Genomic DNA, 18770 nt, shown 5'->3' on the forward strand with positions numbered 1-18770 from the left:
CATCTCCTGCTTTGCGTTTTTGTGGGCGCCCCGTGCTAGCAGTGTCCAAGCGGTTTTTTTTGGGGGGGGGGGGTTCCCCTTTTTTCCCCCTGCAATGGCTCTGCGCCCCCTGTAGGGGGCGGGCCCCACACTTTGGGAAGCTCTGGTGTAGGTCATCTACTAACTGGAAAGTTGGTGATTCAATCCCTGGCTGCTCCTATATGCGAACGTATACTTGGCCAAGATACTGAACCACAAATTTCACTCTAGTATGGTCACTGGAGTGAAAATAGGAAAGAAAAGTGCTTGTGTGGATGAATGAATGAATGAATGAATGAGCCATGTTGCATAAAGTTCTTTGAGTGCTTGAGTAGAGTAAAGAGCACTTTACTCTACTCTACACTTTACTCTTAAACCAGAGAAGCAGCTAAAAGCACCCAAGGAAGAAGGAGAGTTCAGCTAACTAAATGAAGTTTACATCAAGTGAGTGGACCTTTATTTTGAACAAAGACTGTGTGTGTGTGTGTGTGTGTGTGTGTGTGTGTGTGTGTGTGTGTGTGTGTGTGCGCGCCCCTTCCCGGGCTGATTGGTTGGGTGTTGTCAAGGAGATGACTGGACACGAGAGGAGAAGGTTCAACTCGAATAACAAAGTAACAGAAGAGAGGAGCACACCGCTAAACAGACAGTCACACTCTTGCATGCTGCACTTTCTATTTTGGACAAATGTGACAAATTTAGGTTAAAGTGACTCTGTTAACCTGTGAACTGACTGAACCCTACTCTGCTTTTCACGTTCGTATCCCAGTTTGGATAATGGAGAGCTGCAATCTGCGGGTGTTCACACTGCTGCTCCTGCTGCGCTGCTTCATGAGTCTCTCCACCTCGTCCATCGACACCAGTAAGTTTTTAACACCCGGATACAACTGTGTGAAATACTCCACAAACTCAGCTAAAAGAGGCTTGGTGCACATGTGCGTGCTGTATTTCTCTGTGCACAACGCTCTGATTGCGTTAAATGAGAGTCAAGGTAACAAAACAAAGGCATGTTATGACATGCAATCATTTTAAAATCTCTGTGTGTGTTTTATTTCTTTAATTGCGTTAACAAGGTTTTTCCAAAAACACCAGCAACACATTTCAAATAAACCAGGCCAAGTTTATTTGTTAGTATTTCTACTAATTACTTCAAAAACATGAGAGGCTGAGACGTTCTAGTGCTTCAGTGTGTGCTCAGGCTGTCCTGCTGTCCATAAAGTAGAAATCACTGACTAGGCTCAGGAACACTGACCCTGTATATCACACACGTTTTGCCTTCTACATAACTTCTTTTGAACTAAAGGTCTATGAAGACAGTGCCCAACAAAATTCGGCTTGTAATCACAAACAAGTGTCACAGTCCACCGTGTCCATTTCACAGTTTGCCTCTCCAAAGCCTGAAACTGTCACGGTCTGGCTGGCAGACCGTGGGGATATGGGGGAATGAGGACCCAAAACGCATGGTTCTGCGATGCAAACAGTGCACTTTATTTACAGTGAAGGTAACAGATGCACAATAAATCCCCTTTGCTCCCTAGACTCCCATGTGTGTGTTCCCCTCCGACGTCCGTGCTCGTGCTCCCGGCAGTTGTGTTTCTGCACACCCTGTGCGTGCTGCCCTTCTGGTCCCTCGTTCCACCTGCAGGACAATACAGAAGCAGCCGTTAAACACTGAACCCGCGCGCACACACGATCCGCACTTCCTAGTACTACACACTGACTTGGAGTCTTAGCTTAATGATCCCGCACCGGTGGGATCTCCAACACTCTCCTAAGTAGCTCCCCCGACGAGCCCTGATCACCAACAGGTGTGTGGCAGGAACTTCAGGTGTGGCCAGTCCTCCTGCAGGGCCACACCCATCAGGCCTGCATGTGGCTGTTCTCCATCCTCCAGCCACACATGTACACACCCTGCCTCTACATATGAGTGGAACACGGAACACAGCATAGTGCAGAAAAACACACATCACACAAAACACACCCCAAATAACAACAACAACAACAACACTAACAACACTAACAACAACAACAACAATAATAATAATAATGATAATAATAATCCATCCTGCTCACGGACCCCCAAGTCCTCCAGAGCCGGGTCCGTGACAGAAACGTCCCGCATGCAGAAGTTGCATTACTAGAAGGGGGAGATAATATATTTATAATATATATAAGTCGGTAGTGAGATAAACATGTATGATGTACACTCCAGGGTCCTTCGTCACTAGAAACAATTAAGCTAGGCTGCTAACATGTATTTGCTTGTAAATGTGTTCTGTGTCTTAATAAATTAATTATTGTACATGAAATATACAGATGGGAGCCAAATTCAAGAGCAAACCTAGACCAGACCTCTAAAGTAAGGAGATGTGATGGCTGATGTTGTTATACCTAAGGGTTTGTCTTACTTATGCTCCCACCATATGAGACCAAATAATTTAATTTTGGGAGAAATTTAAGAGGTCAAAGTGGGACATGACCAGTAGCGTGATGGAGAATGACCGAGCTAAGATCCTGTGGGACTTCCAGATACAGAAGAACTGGTTCTTATACAGGACTTTTCTACTCTATCTGAGCACTCTATACAACTCGTTCATTCACCCAATCACGCAAGCTAAGTTGTTAAGTGCTCCCTATCTAACATTCACACTCGGAGAGCAACATAGGAACCACTAACCTTCCAGTAGTAGCTGACCTGCTCTACCACCTGAGCTACAACCACCCCGGACAAAATGGTGGTGGCTAACCAACCAGACATAGTGGTGGTGGACCAACTGAAGAAGACGGCCTTAGTGATAGATGTAGCAATACTGAATGACGGCAACATCAGGAAGTAGTAACACGAGAAGCTGGAGAAATACCAAGGGCTCTAGAAGACGTGGAGGATGAAGGTAACAGTGGAGGCAATCGGAGCGCTTGGTGCAGTGACTCCCAAGCAAGGCGAATGGCTCCAGCAGATTACAGGAACAACATCAACAACATTGTCGAAGACCCAAGCTTGCAGTATGAAAAACAAAAGTTTTATGCTGATGCTTTGGTGCCTGCTTCCTGAACTGACACTGGGAGCTGGTTCCACCACAAGTGATGGTCCTGGTTGAAGATTCACTGAACTCAGAGTGCCTCCACACTCACCAGAACTCAGTCCAATAGAAAATATTCAGATTTGGTGGAACGGGAGATTTTCATCATGGATGTGCAGCAAATCCACGATGTCATGTCATGGAACAGAATTCTGAGACATGTTTCCAGCATGTTGAACTAGCATATAGCATACACCCCCTTAGCTGGCAAACAAAGCCCATAAAGAGGACCATCACCACCTGGCCTGAGGTCACCCTCCCCCGATTGCAGGACTGCTTTGAACACACACAGTGGGATGCCTTCTACATCCGGGTGTCCCCAAACCAGAAACCCTGGATGACGAGCCAGGTCCATATGGTCCTCCAGGCTCGTGATACAGCCTTCAGGTCGGGTGACAGAGCATTGTACAGCACCACTCGAGCCAACCTAAGGAGGGGAATCAGGACCACCAAGGCAGAATACAAGAGGAGAATAGAGGAACATCTCGACGACCCCAGACAGGTGTGACAGGGCATACAGACCATTACCAACTACAAAGGATATTCTGTGACACCTGGGGACTCAGACGCGGGGCTAGCAGAGGAGCTGAACACATGTTTTGCCCGTTTTGAGTCTAAAACACAGCACCCAGCCACACCACCCCAACGACCACCGCAACCCACACAAGCCTCTAGCAACCCCCCACTCACTCTCGAGGCACAGGATGTGAGGCGTGAACCCCAGGAAGTCTGCAGGTCCCGATGGAGCACCTGGGAAGGTCCTCAAAGCATGTGCCAAGCAGCTAGCACAGGTCTTCACTGACATCTTCAGCCTGTCTATGGAACAAGCCGTCATCCCACCCTGCCTGAAATCTACCATAATCGTTCCCATCCCCAAAAAGTCGCCCATAACCAGTCTCAGTTACTTCCGTCCAATTGCACTAACCCCTGTCATCACCAAGTGCTTTGAGAAACTGGTTCTGGGGCACATCAGAACCTGTCTCCCCCCCACTCTGGACCCACACCAATTCACATACCGGACTAACAGATCCACCGAAGACGCCATAGCCATTGCACTCCACACAGCACTGAGCCACCTGGAACAACACGGGAGCGATGTCAGAATGCTCTTCATTGACTTCAGCTCTGCCTTTAACACAATAATACCGGACATTTTGATCACCAAGATAGCCAACCTGGGGCTCCCACCACCCACCTGCTCTTGGATAAAGGACTTCTTGGTCAACAGACCCCAGCGGGTGAAGCTCGGCCCTCACCTCTCTTCCTCTCACACTCTCAGTCCTGAAACTGGGAAAATGGTGTGCACCAAACAACCTGACACCAAGACCAAGGAACTCATCCTGCACTTCAGGCGGAACAGAACTGCCTCTGCCCCCCTGCACATCAACGGAGAAAGTGTAGAGCGAGTGGAGTCCTTCAAATTCCTTGGCGTCCACATCTCTGCAGACCTCTCCTGGTCAACTAACGCCACGGCGCTAGTCAAGATGGCCCAGCAGCGGCTACACATCCTAAGGGTGCTCGCACAAAAAGTAATCTGCACTGAAATACCATCAGTTCCCTGCCTGTCTGTCTCTGTCATCCAGTACTGTACTGTGTATTTATATTTATATTAAGTGTATAGTTAAATTATTGTATAGTCTTTATAATGTGCTAAGGTATGCATGCACTTTTCTAGAGCTGTTTCTAATCTCGTTATACTATGTATAATGACAATAAAGGCTTTCAATTTAATGAAATAGTGTCGCTAACAAAGTGGCCAGTGAGTGTATTTCTGTTGTTTGTATGTGTTCTTGAGTGCTTGTACAGCTTAGGCACTGGACAAGCACTGTTGACTGGTTGTTGGTTGCTCCAGTCTGCAGGCCAAATATCCTTGAGAAAATTACTAACCCTAAGTTGCTCTCCAAAGCATTACGTAGAATATTACGTAGAGAGAAAAAGTGCATGTTGTCTAAAACACTGAGTGCTCTGGGAGAGTAGAAAAGGACTATATAAGAATGGGTCAATGACCTTTTTTAACCTCCAGGAACTCATGAAAGCTGCCCAAGAAAAAAAACAATTACTAAACTACAAAAGTTATCAAATCAAATCTAAATATAACCTGTGAGCATTGTGAATAACCCCTCGTCTGTCAGCTCAACAACATAGACTTAATTTACAATACATTTTTGAGAGATGAATTGAATTTTCAACCTGCAAAATTCTTTAGTGAGGCCTCTGTACCTTCTGGTCACCCATGCATTGGATGTTATCCTCTCCAGGTCTTGTATTTACTTAGGCCATGTGGAGGGGATGAGCTGTTTCCCACCAACAGGGGCTCATGTGCCTTAGGACATTCAAGTTGCCACGGAAACAAAGCTAATAAACTTCAGGGGTGGCCATAAATTTCCTCATTATTTGGCCTGTGGCCCAGAGGGAAGGGGCCATGGGTGACAGTGTGGAGGCTGCCGGAGCCTGCTTTTAGATAAGCTGCTTCTTAGACGTTGGTCCCATGGTAGATTTAGCAGACCAGGTCTACAATGTTATGATATGTGTGTCCTCCGAGGATCTGCTCTTCAGATGTGGTTTAACTAACTCTGACCTATCAGGCTAAAATGGTCCTGTTCCTTGTCAGCCAGCTATTTTTCTGCCAACGGTGTTGTTTTGACCTCCTTGGCATTTTAATAATTCTGTAACTCTGTTAAATTAAAACCACATTATGTTATTTTTCATGACTTTTGTTTAAATGGGCTTATTTAGCAAATATTGAATTTTTGGGTGTATGGGATCAAAAGGAAAAAAGTCATGACAACTTCTACCTAGAACCACCATTTAAACCTGTCCTGCATGAATTATGACACCCTCAATCAGGATTTTTTTTCTTAAGTATTTTTATTCATCTTTAGGCATGAAAAAAAGATTTTTGAGCTTAATTTTTTTTAATTTACTTTTCAAAGAGTTTTTTTTACATTTTTTTCCACTGGCTGACCAGTGGGTGGCAGGGTATGGAGTGACACATCAGTGTGTAGTGATTTATGTGCAAGCATACCATCAACACTGACACAAATACAAGAAAACCACCTATAAATACCTGTCTACTGTAGTGAGCACTGTGTGTGAAAGGGTTAATGTAACACCAGACTGGTTAGCACACATTTTGTGCGCACGTTTTGAGTTGAAGATTGATAAAAAACATCCCAGAGCTAGCCAGAGATGACTGAAAATCATGGTAGCACCAGAGATACTCTGCATAGACCCAATAAGGAAGAAAAAAAACAGAAAAGAAGAAGGAATTCAAATTTTAGTCAAGTGTAAACCAAAAAGCTGGTATCTTGGGTTGGTAATTGTGAACAAAATGGTATTCAGGTGGAAGCCTTCATCTCGTTTGCAAATCCATATCTGTGCTGATGTGCAAACGTTAGTTTAATTTTTTAAAAAAAGACACTACTGAATTCTTTTGGTTTGTAAGAACATTAAACAATGAAGTCAGAGTTGCACAGTTTACAGAGAATGGGAAAGCGAAAATATTCAGTAAGCTGAAATTTGTTGGCTGACGTTACACGACAATAGCTTTAAGATGAAAGGAAGGCAACATAAACTCAAACAACCATAATGGTTCGAAATACTTTAAAATACTGTAAAAAAACAAAAAAACCAAAAGCAACACAACTCAAAAACACAGAGTGTGTTCAGGTTAGCCCATTTTTAATAAAGAGAAATTGATCAAAAACGTAGTAACCTTTTAAAAAAATCTGTAACAACCTTGCTTTGACTGTGTAATATGTGGGAAGTTAGTCTCTTGTTTTTTTTCTTCCCTGTCAGTGAATGTGGTAGATTTCTGTGGCCAGACAATCCAAGGTGACGGTATGATCATCAACTCACACCAGGAATCCAAGAAGTACTACTTTGTGATCATGGGGACTGATTGCCACCTGACAATGCAGGCCAGCTCTCCCAAAGACAAGGTCCAGTTCCATTTCCGCTTCTTCCTGGTTTACAGCTTGCTTAGAGTGGCCCCCCTGAGTCCTGCGCCTGTCTTGCCAGAGTCTCTGTCCCCCCACGGTTCTGCCCCTCTCAGCCCCAGATTGCAGTCTACCTCTGGTGAAAACTCAGAAGATCCGTGTCATGCCGGCTCTTACGTTCAGTTCTATGATGGTCAGGACACAACCTCGCCTCTCTTGGGGCCTCCTCTTTGTGGGAAGAGCCCACCCCGACCAGTGCTGTCCACAGGAAACTACCTGACCCTGAGGCTGGTGACCAGGGGGACTCAGCCTCGAGTTGACTTTGTGGGGGACTTCACCTCCTTCAGACTGGGTAAGAAAAACACGGTAAAGGTTATAAAAATGTGTTTGAAAGTCAGTCTTTAGCTAAGAAACAGGAGACCTTTAATCAAACTCATACTTTAGGAAGGTTCTGCTTTGTTTTACTTGAAGGTCAGCTGAAGTTAAAAGCGAAAACCCACAGCGATGACAGAAGAAGCTTATAAGAAACTGGAATAACACGTCTTGTATTTTAATGTAACATTTTATTTTGCAGATACAAAATGTCACTGGAGATTTAACAGGATAGACAGATGCTGCATCATTTAAAGTCAGTGTTAATTTAATTTGAGAAGTAGCGCTGGGGGCTTTTGGCCTACTACTCCTTGCAGAAACTCTCTAAATCCTTTAGGTGTCTTTGCTGCAACTTGGCAACTCAAAACGTGAGCTCTGTCCACAGATTTCCTATAGGACTGAGGTCTGGAGACTGGCTAGGTCACTCCTGCAACTTGTGCAGGTCTGCAGGGTTGTCACTGACAGCTCTTTGATTTTGCCCAGAGTAGTGCTGAGGTTGGAATGGAAGAAATCGGTTCTGTGAGCAGGTGTGATTTCTTTCTTTTTTTTTGCCTGTCCGGTTTGGTTCTTTAGCCATCAGAATTGATGTCTGAAAGCCAACAAAGGCACCCAATGGATTTACTTTTCTAAGTGGATCATCACGGCCTTGCCATTTTAGTCCATTTGATCAACCCTTGTTGTTATTATTTATTTTATTTTATTTTCAGTTGTTACAGACGGGACAGACATGGCTGGGGGATAGGAAAGGGAGAAAGAGAGATGAAGGAACAGAAAAACAGAGGGGAAGAGGGACAGTGAGAAAGGAAACTTAAAAAGAAAAAAAATCTCCCAGATCACCTGTTGAGAGAAAAAAAAGAAAAAAAGAGAAAACAAGCAAAAAAAAAAAGAGAGCAACATAATAAGTGTAAATAACAGTAAATACTAAATATTAAATGTTTTTGTGCAGCACGCAGGACCGACAGCACACAGTGTGCTTTGAGGTAGCAGCCAAGAGAAGTGTAGCTTGTCTGTGAACACCCGTGTGGATCAGTGCGCTTGTTTTCAAAAGGTTTCTCCATGTAACAATCTGCTAGAGGGTGTAGGGAGCCATAGCCCTGTCCCCCAGGGCATGAAGCATGCATGGAGGAGATCCAGGCCCCAGACATCCAGAGGCTCCAGAGTGCGAGAGCCCAAGGAGGTCCACTTTAGGGGCAACCATGCCACCCTCCTGGGAAGATTTGAGGAGAGCCCCAGACGAGGGGACTCCCAGCAGCCACAGAGCAGGAGCCAGAGGGAGCTGCACTGGCATGCCCGCGGGCTCTGCCGGCAGCCAGCTGAGCCAGAGTGAACCGAGCCGCAGGGGGTTGGGGGAGGGCCCCCCAACCCCCGGAAGAGGCCCGACCAAGCCCTGGGCGCCAGGACCCGCCAAGCAGCCACCGGGAGTGAGCCGGTACATACATGAGCGCCCAGCCCTGGACACCACCTAGACCCAGGAGATGTAACCCTTTCCCCGGAGGTGGAGACAAGCATACCGCCCCCGGCTCTGCAGCAGCCGGGAGGCCCTGCATCACAGACCCCAATTGGACGGCCAACTCCTCCTCCCAGCCTCTGCGTCCCAATGGCTAACAGAGAACGGGAGTGTGTGAAGACCCCATACCTCCCTCCTCCCACTCATGTGTAGTGTTGCTGCGTGCTGTTCCCAAGTGCATTTAAAACACGGGAGGGCATGGTGCTGCTGGCAGAGAGCAGCAGGTGTCAGCACGGCCCCTCTCGAGAACCCTCAATGTCTACATGCATTTAAAATCAAGAGGCAGCCACCAGCACCAGAGGTGAGGTTCAATACACAGACCGTCCCCCACCCCCGAGCCCCTATATGTATGTGTTATGAGAGTGTGAGTAATGTGGATGTCTAGGTTGTGGAATAAAATTGAGGCACAGGCGGCCAGAAGGGGACAGAGGGGACACATGAGGTGTGATTTCTAGACATGAAGAGCTGAGATCAGGAGTAGCTGTAATTGATTTACTGATTTGTTCCTATGTATGTGTCATTGTAATGTATGGGCACAGCCAGTCTGTGGGCTGATATTTGGTGAAAAAAAAAGAGAGAGACTGGTCATTTCTGTTTAAAACATACAAATTCAACAGGGCATCAAAAAATATTCCCCCAGTGCACACTGCTGAATAGTGCAAAAGTTCATATTTAAATTCTTAAACAGTGATGCAGATTGTATTCAGAGTAGTTGCAAAAGCAGTGAGAAGTCTTTTGTTTTAATATTAGTTGTTGGCGGAACGTCTTCAGTATGGTTTGAAGTTTGAAAAAGTTTTGTGTCTAACATTAGTTTTGTGTCATGCAGCAGACACGTAGATTTATATTTAAAAACAAATCATCTGTATACTTTTGTGCACTTGGCTTAATAAGTTCATCTGCATGTTTTCAGTGGGAGAAACGTTTTGTCATCATCCAAGTGACTTCCTAAACGTAAAGAGCAGTGTGTGAGTGATACACTGTGGCTGTGGTTTCATGGTCAGAGTAAGGTTACACCAGGTGTAGCAGAGATACATGTGAATTTAGATGATGATGCTGAGATTCATTGACTGAATTCCACCATCATATCAACTTTATACCACCTAGAAAAACAGACAGCATAAACAGTGTGCTGTCAGTGTGGAGGATGGAAATCAGCCAGGACAACTCGGGAAACATCTGCTCACATCTGGTTGATTTAAGTTGTGTACATCCACAAAGAGCAGCAGGTCAGCTGATCACAGCCTGTACACTAAGAAAATCTACTGCAGCTCTTAGTAGAAATTATTGAGAGTTATGATTATTTTCCCCACACTGAGCCACTAAGACCAATTATAGGGTTCCACACCCGCTGAATCCACTTTAACCTCTGACTGTACACATTTTCTGTTTTGTTCTGGGGGGTTTTCAGTTTCACAAAAATAGAAACATCCTCAAAAGAGGGTTCAAATTTATTGATGTCTTTATTATCCAGGTGAGTAAATCCCAAAAAGTTTATTCTGTTCATCTGGACGTAGCATTTTCAGTGGGAGAAATGTTTGCTCATCATCAGGTGACTTCTTCAGTCTCAGCTGACTGCAGGTTTCAACCTTATAAACAGGACATTTGCATAATGACTGAAACCAGCCCACTGAAGGAACAATGGGCTCAGAGGTCAGTTCACTGATCATTAATATGCAAATTCTCATGACTATATATCAACAACCACTGATGTCTGTGAAGGTTCTCAGTCATCCAGGTCATTGTAGTCAAAGGAGCTTGCAAAGAAAAGCGTCTGGACTTCTTTAAGTTGCTTGAAGACGTTTCACCTCTCATCCGAGAAGCTTCTTCAGTTCTAAGGTCAAATGGTGGGGAGTCCCAGATTTAAACCTAGTGGGAGTATCCCCCCACAGAGGGACAAAAGGACCCCCTGATGATCCTCTAATCGCCTGAGCCAATTTTCACATTTTTATTTTTTATGCACTGATCAGGGACCACTTATAACGTGGTTGTACCTGTGACAATGACAATAAAGACATTCTGATTCTGATCTTTGAGTGAAGTTAGCTCTCTTTCATTTCTCTCCCTGTCAAATATGGCAGCTGGACCTTTAGCTGCAACACACTGAGGCTGCGTCCACACATCATTTTCTCTCCATTTTGGCCTCCCACACTGAGACAGCGTTTTCCTCAAGGGAAAAACGCAGCGTTTTGAAAACGCTCTCAAAAACGCATACATTTCAAAACGGCGCTGCCCCGGCGCAGTGTGGACACTAGAAAGCGCGGACTTTCTAAAATGATGAGACATTTTAGTCACGTGATGCAGTCATGTGACCACTTAAAAAAAGATAGTGGAGTGCATTATACAGCAGTTGTTTTGATTGCTCTCAATTTTGACAGGCCTAAAAAAAGATTATTATCCGTTTGTACATGCTCCAGATAGCTTTACTTCAAATTCTTTAATTCCCACTCGCTTTTGCGCCTGCGGACGCACAACTCTGTGAAAATGACTGAAAACGCTAGTGTGGACGCGGAGCGTTTTCAGACGAAAACGTCGTTTTCAAATCTATCTAGGCTAGTGTGAACATAGCCTGAGCAACAAACTGCACACACACAGTTTGTGTTTGTTGAGTTGATAGAAACGCTGTGTTAGAAATTATCTCACACTTAAAAAGTATTACTCTCTTTATGTTCGCTCCTCTTCTGTAGGGCTAGCTAGATGCTGAAGTACCACAGCTTACAGACAGTTGCAGTCGTTCTAGTGCTGTGGCATAAACCAAACAAACAAATTTGGCAAAATTCTAATCGGTTTGATGTTTGACGCATTCAACTCAAATCCATCAAACCAAAAGTAACAAGCCTGTCAGGGAGTAAAAGTAAAAAGTAGTCAGGAAATAAACTACTCAAGTAAAGTACAGATACATGTTCTTAGGTAGAGTAGGGAAGTATTTGTACTTCGTACTTCCCACCTCTGACCATACCTACCATACCTATTTTCTGTACAAGGTAGAAATCCATTGCATGCACTGAATGTGTGTGTCAGTATTCAGTGGCAGTAGTCTACCCACTACCAAAGTAATCCCTCTTTTTCACTGTCTTTGTTGTCTTCTTCTTCCTTCAGGTTTTAATCAATCAGATTGCAGCAATGAGCCTTACTTCACTTGCAGGAATGGAAAGTGCATCCCTCTGAGTTTGGTGTGTGATGAAAAAGGCATTGATAACTGTGGGGATGGAAGTGACCTGGAGGAAAACCTCACCACAGGCTGCAAAGGTCAGTTAGGCTGATACTTACTTAATTAGGAAATTTGAGGATTTTGGAATACTGTAAACAGTTTAAGAAATGCATCGTAAAGCTTACCAGTGAAACACCATTTGTAATATTTAATAGCTGACCCAAATCTGTCCTTCTTCAGGAGGTCAAATTTTACCTCCTGAACCTTCACCAGCAATAGCAACCCCTCCTCATCCCTTTCTGAGTCCACCCACTGTGCCCTTCCTGACACGTATGAACTGTGGTGCGCCGATTGGTCCTCCCAATCCTGAGTCGGTAGCAGGTATGTAAACTTGCAGAAAGACAGTGCTTACACCCTGCAGTCAGTTGGCTGCTAAATAACAAAATTCAGTTGCACTCAAGAGTAGTCCAATAAAATTTCTTCAGTCATTGTTTCCCAGAAGATCATTATCAGATGTGATGTGGCCAGTAGGGGTGACTGTGGAGGTGTCAGACTGTTTCAAAGCCTCGTTACAATTCTGGCACAATTGCTTTAAATGTTGCAGTGTTTTACAAAGCCTCGCTTTGCCCATCGCTGCAGAGCTCTATCTAGCAGACTACTTGCTTTCAGTGGTCAGAATTTCATTCATGTGCTTAATTTATTGTGGAGAAGTAGGTTATAGCAAATATCTACAGAGCAACATAATCATAGTCAAAGTGACCATTCAGTTGAAATAGTGGAGGGTTTTTTAAATATATTTTGGCCCTTTGTTCATATTCAGATATACTTTTAAGGAACTCTCTGCAGCAGGAACATAAAGAGAGGCTCTGAAGTGCTGATGGATGGTCAGGCAATCTGTGGTTTATGACTTTTTGTCACCGTTTGTTTGGTAGAGGACTCAATCGCAGGACTCAGAAGCTTAGGGAGAAGATGAAGGGTTTATTTGTGATATTGCACCAGGTGAAGATATATAAATATATACAATGGGATAAGAAAACACAGGGCTCGAGGGAGTCCAAGGGTGAGGGAAAGGTCTGAGGCAGGCACCCACATTAGTTCTTCTTTACTCCGTCCGTGACTCACTCAAGCAGTCTGATCCAAAACGCTCACCGTCACTCACACACACCCACAGAGTTCAAAGCGACAGGGGAGACAGGCAGGGGATCTGGGAAGCCTGTACACAGGCTACACTGACACTATTCAGTACAACGATCCAGCGAGGAAGTAGTCGCCTGCCATCTTAAGTAGTCTGCCAGGGTAATCACTCACAATGAGAAGCCAGAGTAGGATTAGCATGAATGAGCAACAGGTGTGCGTTGAAGGTGGGTGCAGAGGTGGGGGAGCAAGGTCCAGCTCTGCCCTGGTGGGAGAGGCGAAGGCAAAAAAAACACACCACACCGGATCCTGAGTTTCATGACACTTTGTTTTATGAATGGATGATCAATGGGCAGGACATTTCCAAGTCCATGGACCCTGTTGGGTATTACTGTATTGTTGACTATTGTTTTTTTGTGAGATGGATCTTCCCCCCACACACATAAATGAATGTACTTTTTCACTGCTGGTGTTTATTTAATTATGACTCTCATTTCCGATACAAATAACTGTACTTTGTTTTAACTCTAGACTCTCCTGCCTCTTTGTCCCTGTTGGTTCTCTACATCATCATGGGCATGGTGACAGGTGGCATAGTGCTCTGCTGGTGCTTCTGGTCACCTGGCTGCTTCATGTGGCGGGTTAGCGCCTGCCGCTTCTTACCCTGCTGCAACTCAGCCTGTGCCTCATGCCAGTTATGCACTCACAGCTGTATCCGCAATAAGGAGCACCGACCGGGAAAAGTCACTCCACACACACATGCCAGTGGCACACCGATGGGGACCGCGGTGGTTACTACAGCAGGTGTGTAAAGCAGCAGGACTGTCCAACAGGTCATGATTGGTACACAGAGATATGGCATGGACATGAATCATGAAGGCTGAGTGGTGTGTGACGATGTGTGAGACTCTGGCATGGACAGATCTGATGGAGTCGATTAAATGCATAACTGTGGTTTGTGTTTTAAATGTAATTACACAGGTGGTGTCGTTTATGTTACTATGAGAAGATAAAGCAGGATAGAATTTATATCTGCAATTTAGTATGAAAGTATGTGATCAGTGTTTAGTCATATACATGCTATTTTCACTCTGTCTTTGAAGTAACTGTTTAGTCATGCTGTGAAAATATACCACGTGTCCACAAAGTATGCTGAGGTCATATACTGAAGAAACAGCAGTGGAGTGGCCCACCCGGTGACAACAGCTGTTTGTCCCTTTGAAAAATTCACTTTTTACTCTCCATGCTGACATACTGTGGGGGAACATAACTAATCCATCCCCTGATAAATTTGTAATGTTTCTCAGTTCCAAAGAAATGAACAGTCTCTAATAAAATCCAGAAAACCACATAACAAACACTATAAATTGATTTGGATTTCATTAAGTGAAATTCGTGGTGAACCTGTCCAATGCAGCCAGAATACTGCTTCCCACAGATTGGCCGTGTGCCCACGTACCACACAGATCCTAATCAGTCAATGAATTAATCAATCAGAGACTGCTAACCTCTACTCATTATTTGTATAAAGCACTTCTGTCTGCAGAACCAGTTCCTTCATTCCGACCTATCGACTACAAAGGGTAAGACCAAATCGCTGATAAAGGATGTCAGGGACACAATTGTAGACCTGCACAAGGCTTGAATGGCCTATAAAACCATCAGCAAGTACTAAGTCCTGTTTCTCTTGGGAATCAAATGAGGAAAATTGTGTTCGTTAAGTTAGTTCTTTGATGTAACAATGCTTCTTGGCAATTAATCTAATAACTCTAAAAGGCTGTATGTATGATGCCACATTTTTAAGGAAACAGCATTTGTATTTGTGTTGTCTCTTTATTTTGAACATGTTAAAATAGTATAACAACAACAACAGAGAAAAAGGAGACAAACAAACAAAGCAAAACAAAACAATAATAATTATAAATTATAAATAATATGTTTAAAAAGCAGCTGGAAGAAGTGTAAGCTTATTTAATCCCACCCCCTCTCCCTCCTTTAGTAACTAATAGGCTACACCTTTTCTCCCTGTCCATTGTAAATTCTTCCGTACAATTTGTTACATGTATTTGCTTTTATAACTGTAGTAACACTTCAAAAGGCTTTTACATTTACAGATACATATACTTATGTAAACATACTTGTGCACCCACACACACATACATACACATCCCTGTTGTGAAACTAATGGGGGAGAACACCAGATCAGAGCCTTTCCTCCTCCCTGCACTTTGCAAAAACCATAGTTTTGAACCTCTGTTTAAACTGAGTCATGCTTCAGTTCTTCACTCAGTCTGTTCCACAGCTTTATTCCACACACAGAGATGCAAAAGCCTTTTAGTGTTGTATGAATACAGGGATGTTTTACATTTATTTCCCCCCTCTAACTGTATCCCTCTTCCCTTTTAGAAAACAATTTGAGAATATTGTCAGGAAGTGGGCTGTTTATTGCTTTATATATAATTTGTACAGTGAGAAAATGAACCGGATCAGTGAATTCTATAACCAGTATTATGGATTATCCTTATGGCCCTTTTTGCAAAATGAATATTGATGGTAGCAAACACTTACAAGCACCAAACCTCTGTTTTCTCTGCCAGTACCAAACAGCTTATTCAGCTATTGTCTCCTATTTGGTCTTTTTTCATTGGTCTGGATGGTTGAAGTCTGAAAAGAAAAAAAGAGACTCCACGTGCTCCCAGTACCTGCGTTTGGCATCTCTCACCGCACGCTGCATGCCGTATGAGGCCTCTTTGTAGGCGCTCATATCGCCAGTGGTGAGACCCACGTTGTAGGAGGCGGTCCTGGCGTTCATTGCAGTGCGGACCGATCTGTCCATCCACGGTTTCTGGTTCGGGAATGTGGTGACTCTCGCAGTGGGGATAATCTCCTCCGCTAGCATATTGACGAAGCATACAGCTACTTCCATAAACTCGTTGATGTCGACTGCGCATGCTCTGAACATGTCCCAGTCTATGTCGTTGAGTGCGTCCTGCAGCGTAGCTTCTGATTGGGCAGGCCAACGTTTCACCTCCCTCGTGGTTACTTCTTCCCTCCGTATGTTTTGTTTATACTGGGGAATGAGGAAGATGGCGTTCCTCATTCCCCAGTATAAACAAAACGTTCCAGTGCAAATGCCCCTGACAGTGAAGGGCAGTCACGGCAGGCCTCCAGCAGCCCTATGACACTGGAGAATGGCTCTGTGCAGTCTGTTCAGGATTGTCTGGATAGAGAGCCATCGGCCACATCATCCTGCAAGCCTTGATTACCAATTTGAAGATTGGCTATGGTTCCTAAATGCTGATAGGTGTGGAAATGGGATTCTTATGTTGTTGTTTTCTTTGGACACCTGCTTCACAGTCTGTCTCTGACATCCCCCATTATATGGAAGTTGAACTTCATTTTGGAGATGGTTCTGGGGATCATTCCAAATAATGCTGCAATTTGGTTTTGTGGAACACCAGCTTGAACTTGTCCAATGACAGGGCCCTATCCAGTCAAAGATGGGACAGACGGACAAACACCAGCTGACCACTTTAGCAGGGTTCATGTTTGAATGCTGCAGGCATCAATCAGGCACCTGACTGTCAGCACCTGTGATACCAGCAGCTCAAAACAAGGCTCATTAGCAGAATAGGTTGTTTGGGATTGACAGGGAAGATTTGTAAGTTTTGCATGAGTGTGACCCACATACTTAACTCTGCTGCTGCTCAAACCATAAATGCATTTTCCTTACAAATGTGGCACCTTTTAAGGGAATAGGGGCTTTTCCCAGATTTAATGCAAATAAGCATTGTTCAAACAAACTATGATTAAGTGACCCTGACCAGATGATGTTTTGGCCTTTCTCTCTCTGACTTGCTTGTTTACCTTTGTCTGTATGTTTAAAACATTATATAAAGTAGAGGCTAGAAGGACTTTGTTTGGTCTAAAACTTAAAGGCAAGAATTTATTATTCATTTGCTAATAAAAGATGTTGTTGGTAACTTACTTATATTTATTTCATCTGGTTCCAGTTTCCATACATAACATGTATGTGTGACGAGGTGCAGCTAGACTGTACAATACAGGAGGTATGTAACCTAAAGGCTTTCACTTTGGTTCTATTTAATTCCATTTGATTTTAATTATATAGCATCAAATCACAACAACATTTGCTTCAAAGTGCTTTATATTGTAAGGTAAAGACCCTAAAATTGTCAAGAACCGTAGTTCTAACACGCAAGCTGGACCCAGAAGCAAACACAGTACGCAGGAAATGCACGCAGAATAAACTTTATTTCTTAACTAAAGGTGACCCGGAATAACCAGAGGGAAATGTTAGAACAGAAGAGACCGGGAGATAAACGATTCGGGAACGCCATGATCAGGACCGTAGGAGGCTGCAACAGAAAAGGGAGAGAGTTACTGGGGAGCAGGGAAAAGACAGCATACAACAGGGTAGAGCTATTTATCTTGCGATCGGGGCCAGATGGTGGGGACCGGAGGGAGGAGTAAGTGTCCGCGGGAGAGGATTCCAAGGCGACGGAGAGGATGATGACAGGTTGTTTATCTGAACTCCAGGCGGGCAGGAGGACAGGCAGGTGAAGGCTCGAATACGCCAGACAATAACCACTGAATGGTGACTGACGGACTGGTGTGGACCAGCCGGCCGTGTGGGGTTAAATAGTCCTCCTGATGATCGCCTGGAATGGGATGCAGGTGTGAAGACGACAGCCACACCCGTAGGCGTGGGCATCCCCACCGCTCCTCAGACGCCGAGCCGCGGACCATGACAAGAATAATACAAAGAGAAACAGAGAAAACTCCAACAATCAAATGACTGCCTTTGAGCAAGCACTTTGGTGACAATAAGAAGAGAAAACTTTCTTTTAACAGGAACAAACTTCCGGCAGGACCAGGCTCAGGAGGTGGGGGGCCATCTGCTGCGACCGGTTGGGTTGAGGAGTGTGATAAGACTTGACCTTCGCGGCTAAAGAAGTGCAGGAGACAGATGCTGTCCAGTGTAGCAAGTGATTTATTACAAAAATAAATAAAAAACTCCATGATTAACCCTTTAAAGCCGGTCGGAGCGGACACGCTCCATTTTGCGTAACTATTTTTAAATCCCGGTAGCTCTGCAACCACGTAAGCTAGCGCAATAATTTTTTTTGCATATGAAACCGGAGGAGTTGTACTTACATCTTATGCCATCAGCTTGTCCTCGGTCACAGTTTCCTTCCACATATAGCTTTGCAAAAACTGCATAAAAAGCGCTTGCAGCAACAAAAACATAATATTCCAGAAACACGCTTTGCCGATCTGATCAGCTGTTTGTAACACTTCCTACGTCCATCAGCGTGAACTATCGCATGTCCGCCATGCAAATTTGCACTATAATATATTTTTTCGTTTTTCCTGTAGTATATGAAAATTGGTGTATCTCAAAAATAAAACTATGAAGACACTTAAAATAAATTTCCTTTGGTGGGAAACTAGTTTGTGCAACTTTTTTGTATTTACAGTTTTGAGGGATAAGCCTCTTAAATTTCTCTAACTAGAAATATATGTTAAAAAATCAAAAACGATTTTAAATTTTT

The 18770-nt window shown here is 44.1% G+C and overlaps 1 protein-coding gene across 1 annotated transcript; it reads left to right on the forward strand.

Annotated features, from left to right (window-relative positions):
- Window positions 1–609: 609 nt before the first annotated feature.
- On the forward strand, window positions 610–17177 carry ldlrad2 (low density lipoprotein receptor class A domain containing 2). Its single transcript, XM_084927316.1, has 5 exons — window positions 610–877; window positions 6894–7385; window positions 12009–12158; window positions 12301–12441; window positions 13726–17177. Exons 1-5 carry the CDS (start codon window positions 793–795, stop codon window positions 14004–14006), a joined length of 1149 nt encoding a protein of 382 aa, XP_084783442.1. The 5' UTR covers window positions 610–792; the 3' UTR covers window positions 14007–17177.
- Window positions 17178–18770: the final 1593 nt, after the last annotated feature.

This window comes from Perissodus microlepis, chromosome 5 (assembly GCF_051167445.1).
Source record: "Perissodus microlepis isolate ML-2025 ecotype Zambia chromosome 5, ASM5116744v1, whole genome shotgun sequence".
Taxonomy (NCBI): Eukaryota; Metazoa; Chordata; class Actinopteri; order Cichliformes; family Cichlidae; genus Perissodus; species Perissodus microlepis.

Bases quoted from the DNA above. Each gene is read 5' to 3' on its own strand.
- ldlrad2 (XM_084927316.1), top strand. From the start codon at position 793: ATGGAGAGCTGCAATCTGCGGGTGTTCACACTGCTGCTCCTGCTGCGC. The intron at 7,386-12,008 runs GTAAGAAAAACA...TTCTTCCTTCAG, and splicing joins CTTCACCTCCTTCAGACTGG to GTTTTAATCAATCAGATTGC. The intron at 12,159-12,300 runs GTCAGTTAGGCT...GTCCTTCTTCAG, and splicing joins CCTCACCACAGGCTGCAAAG to GAGGTCAAATTTTACCTCCT.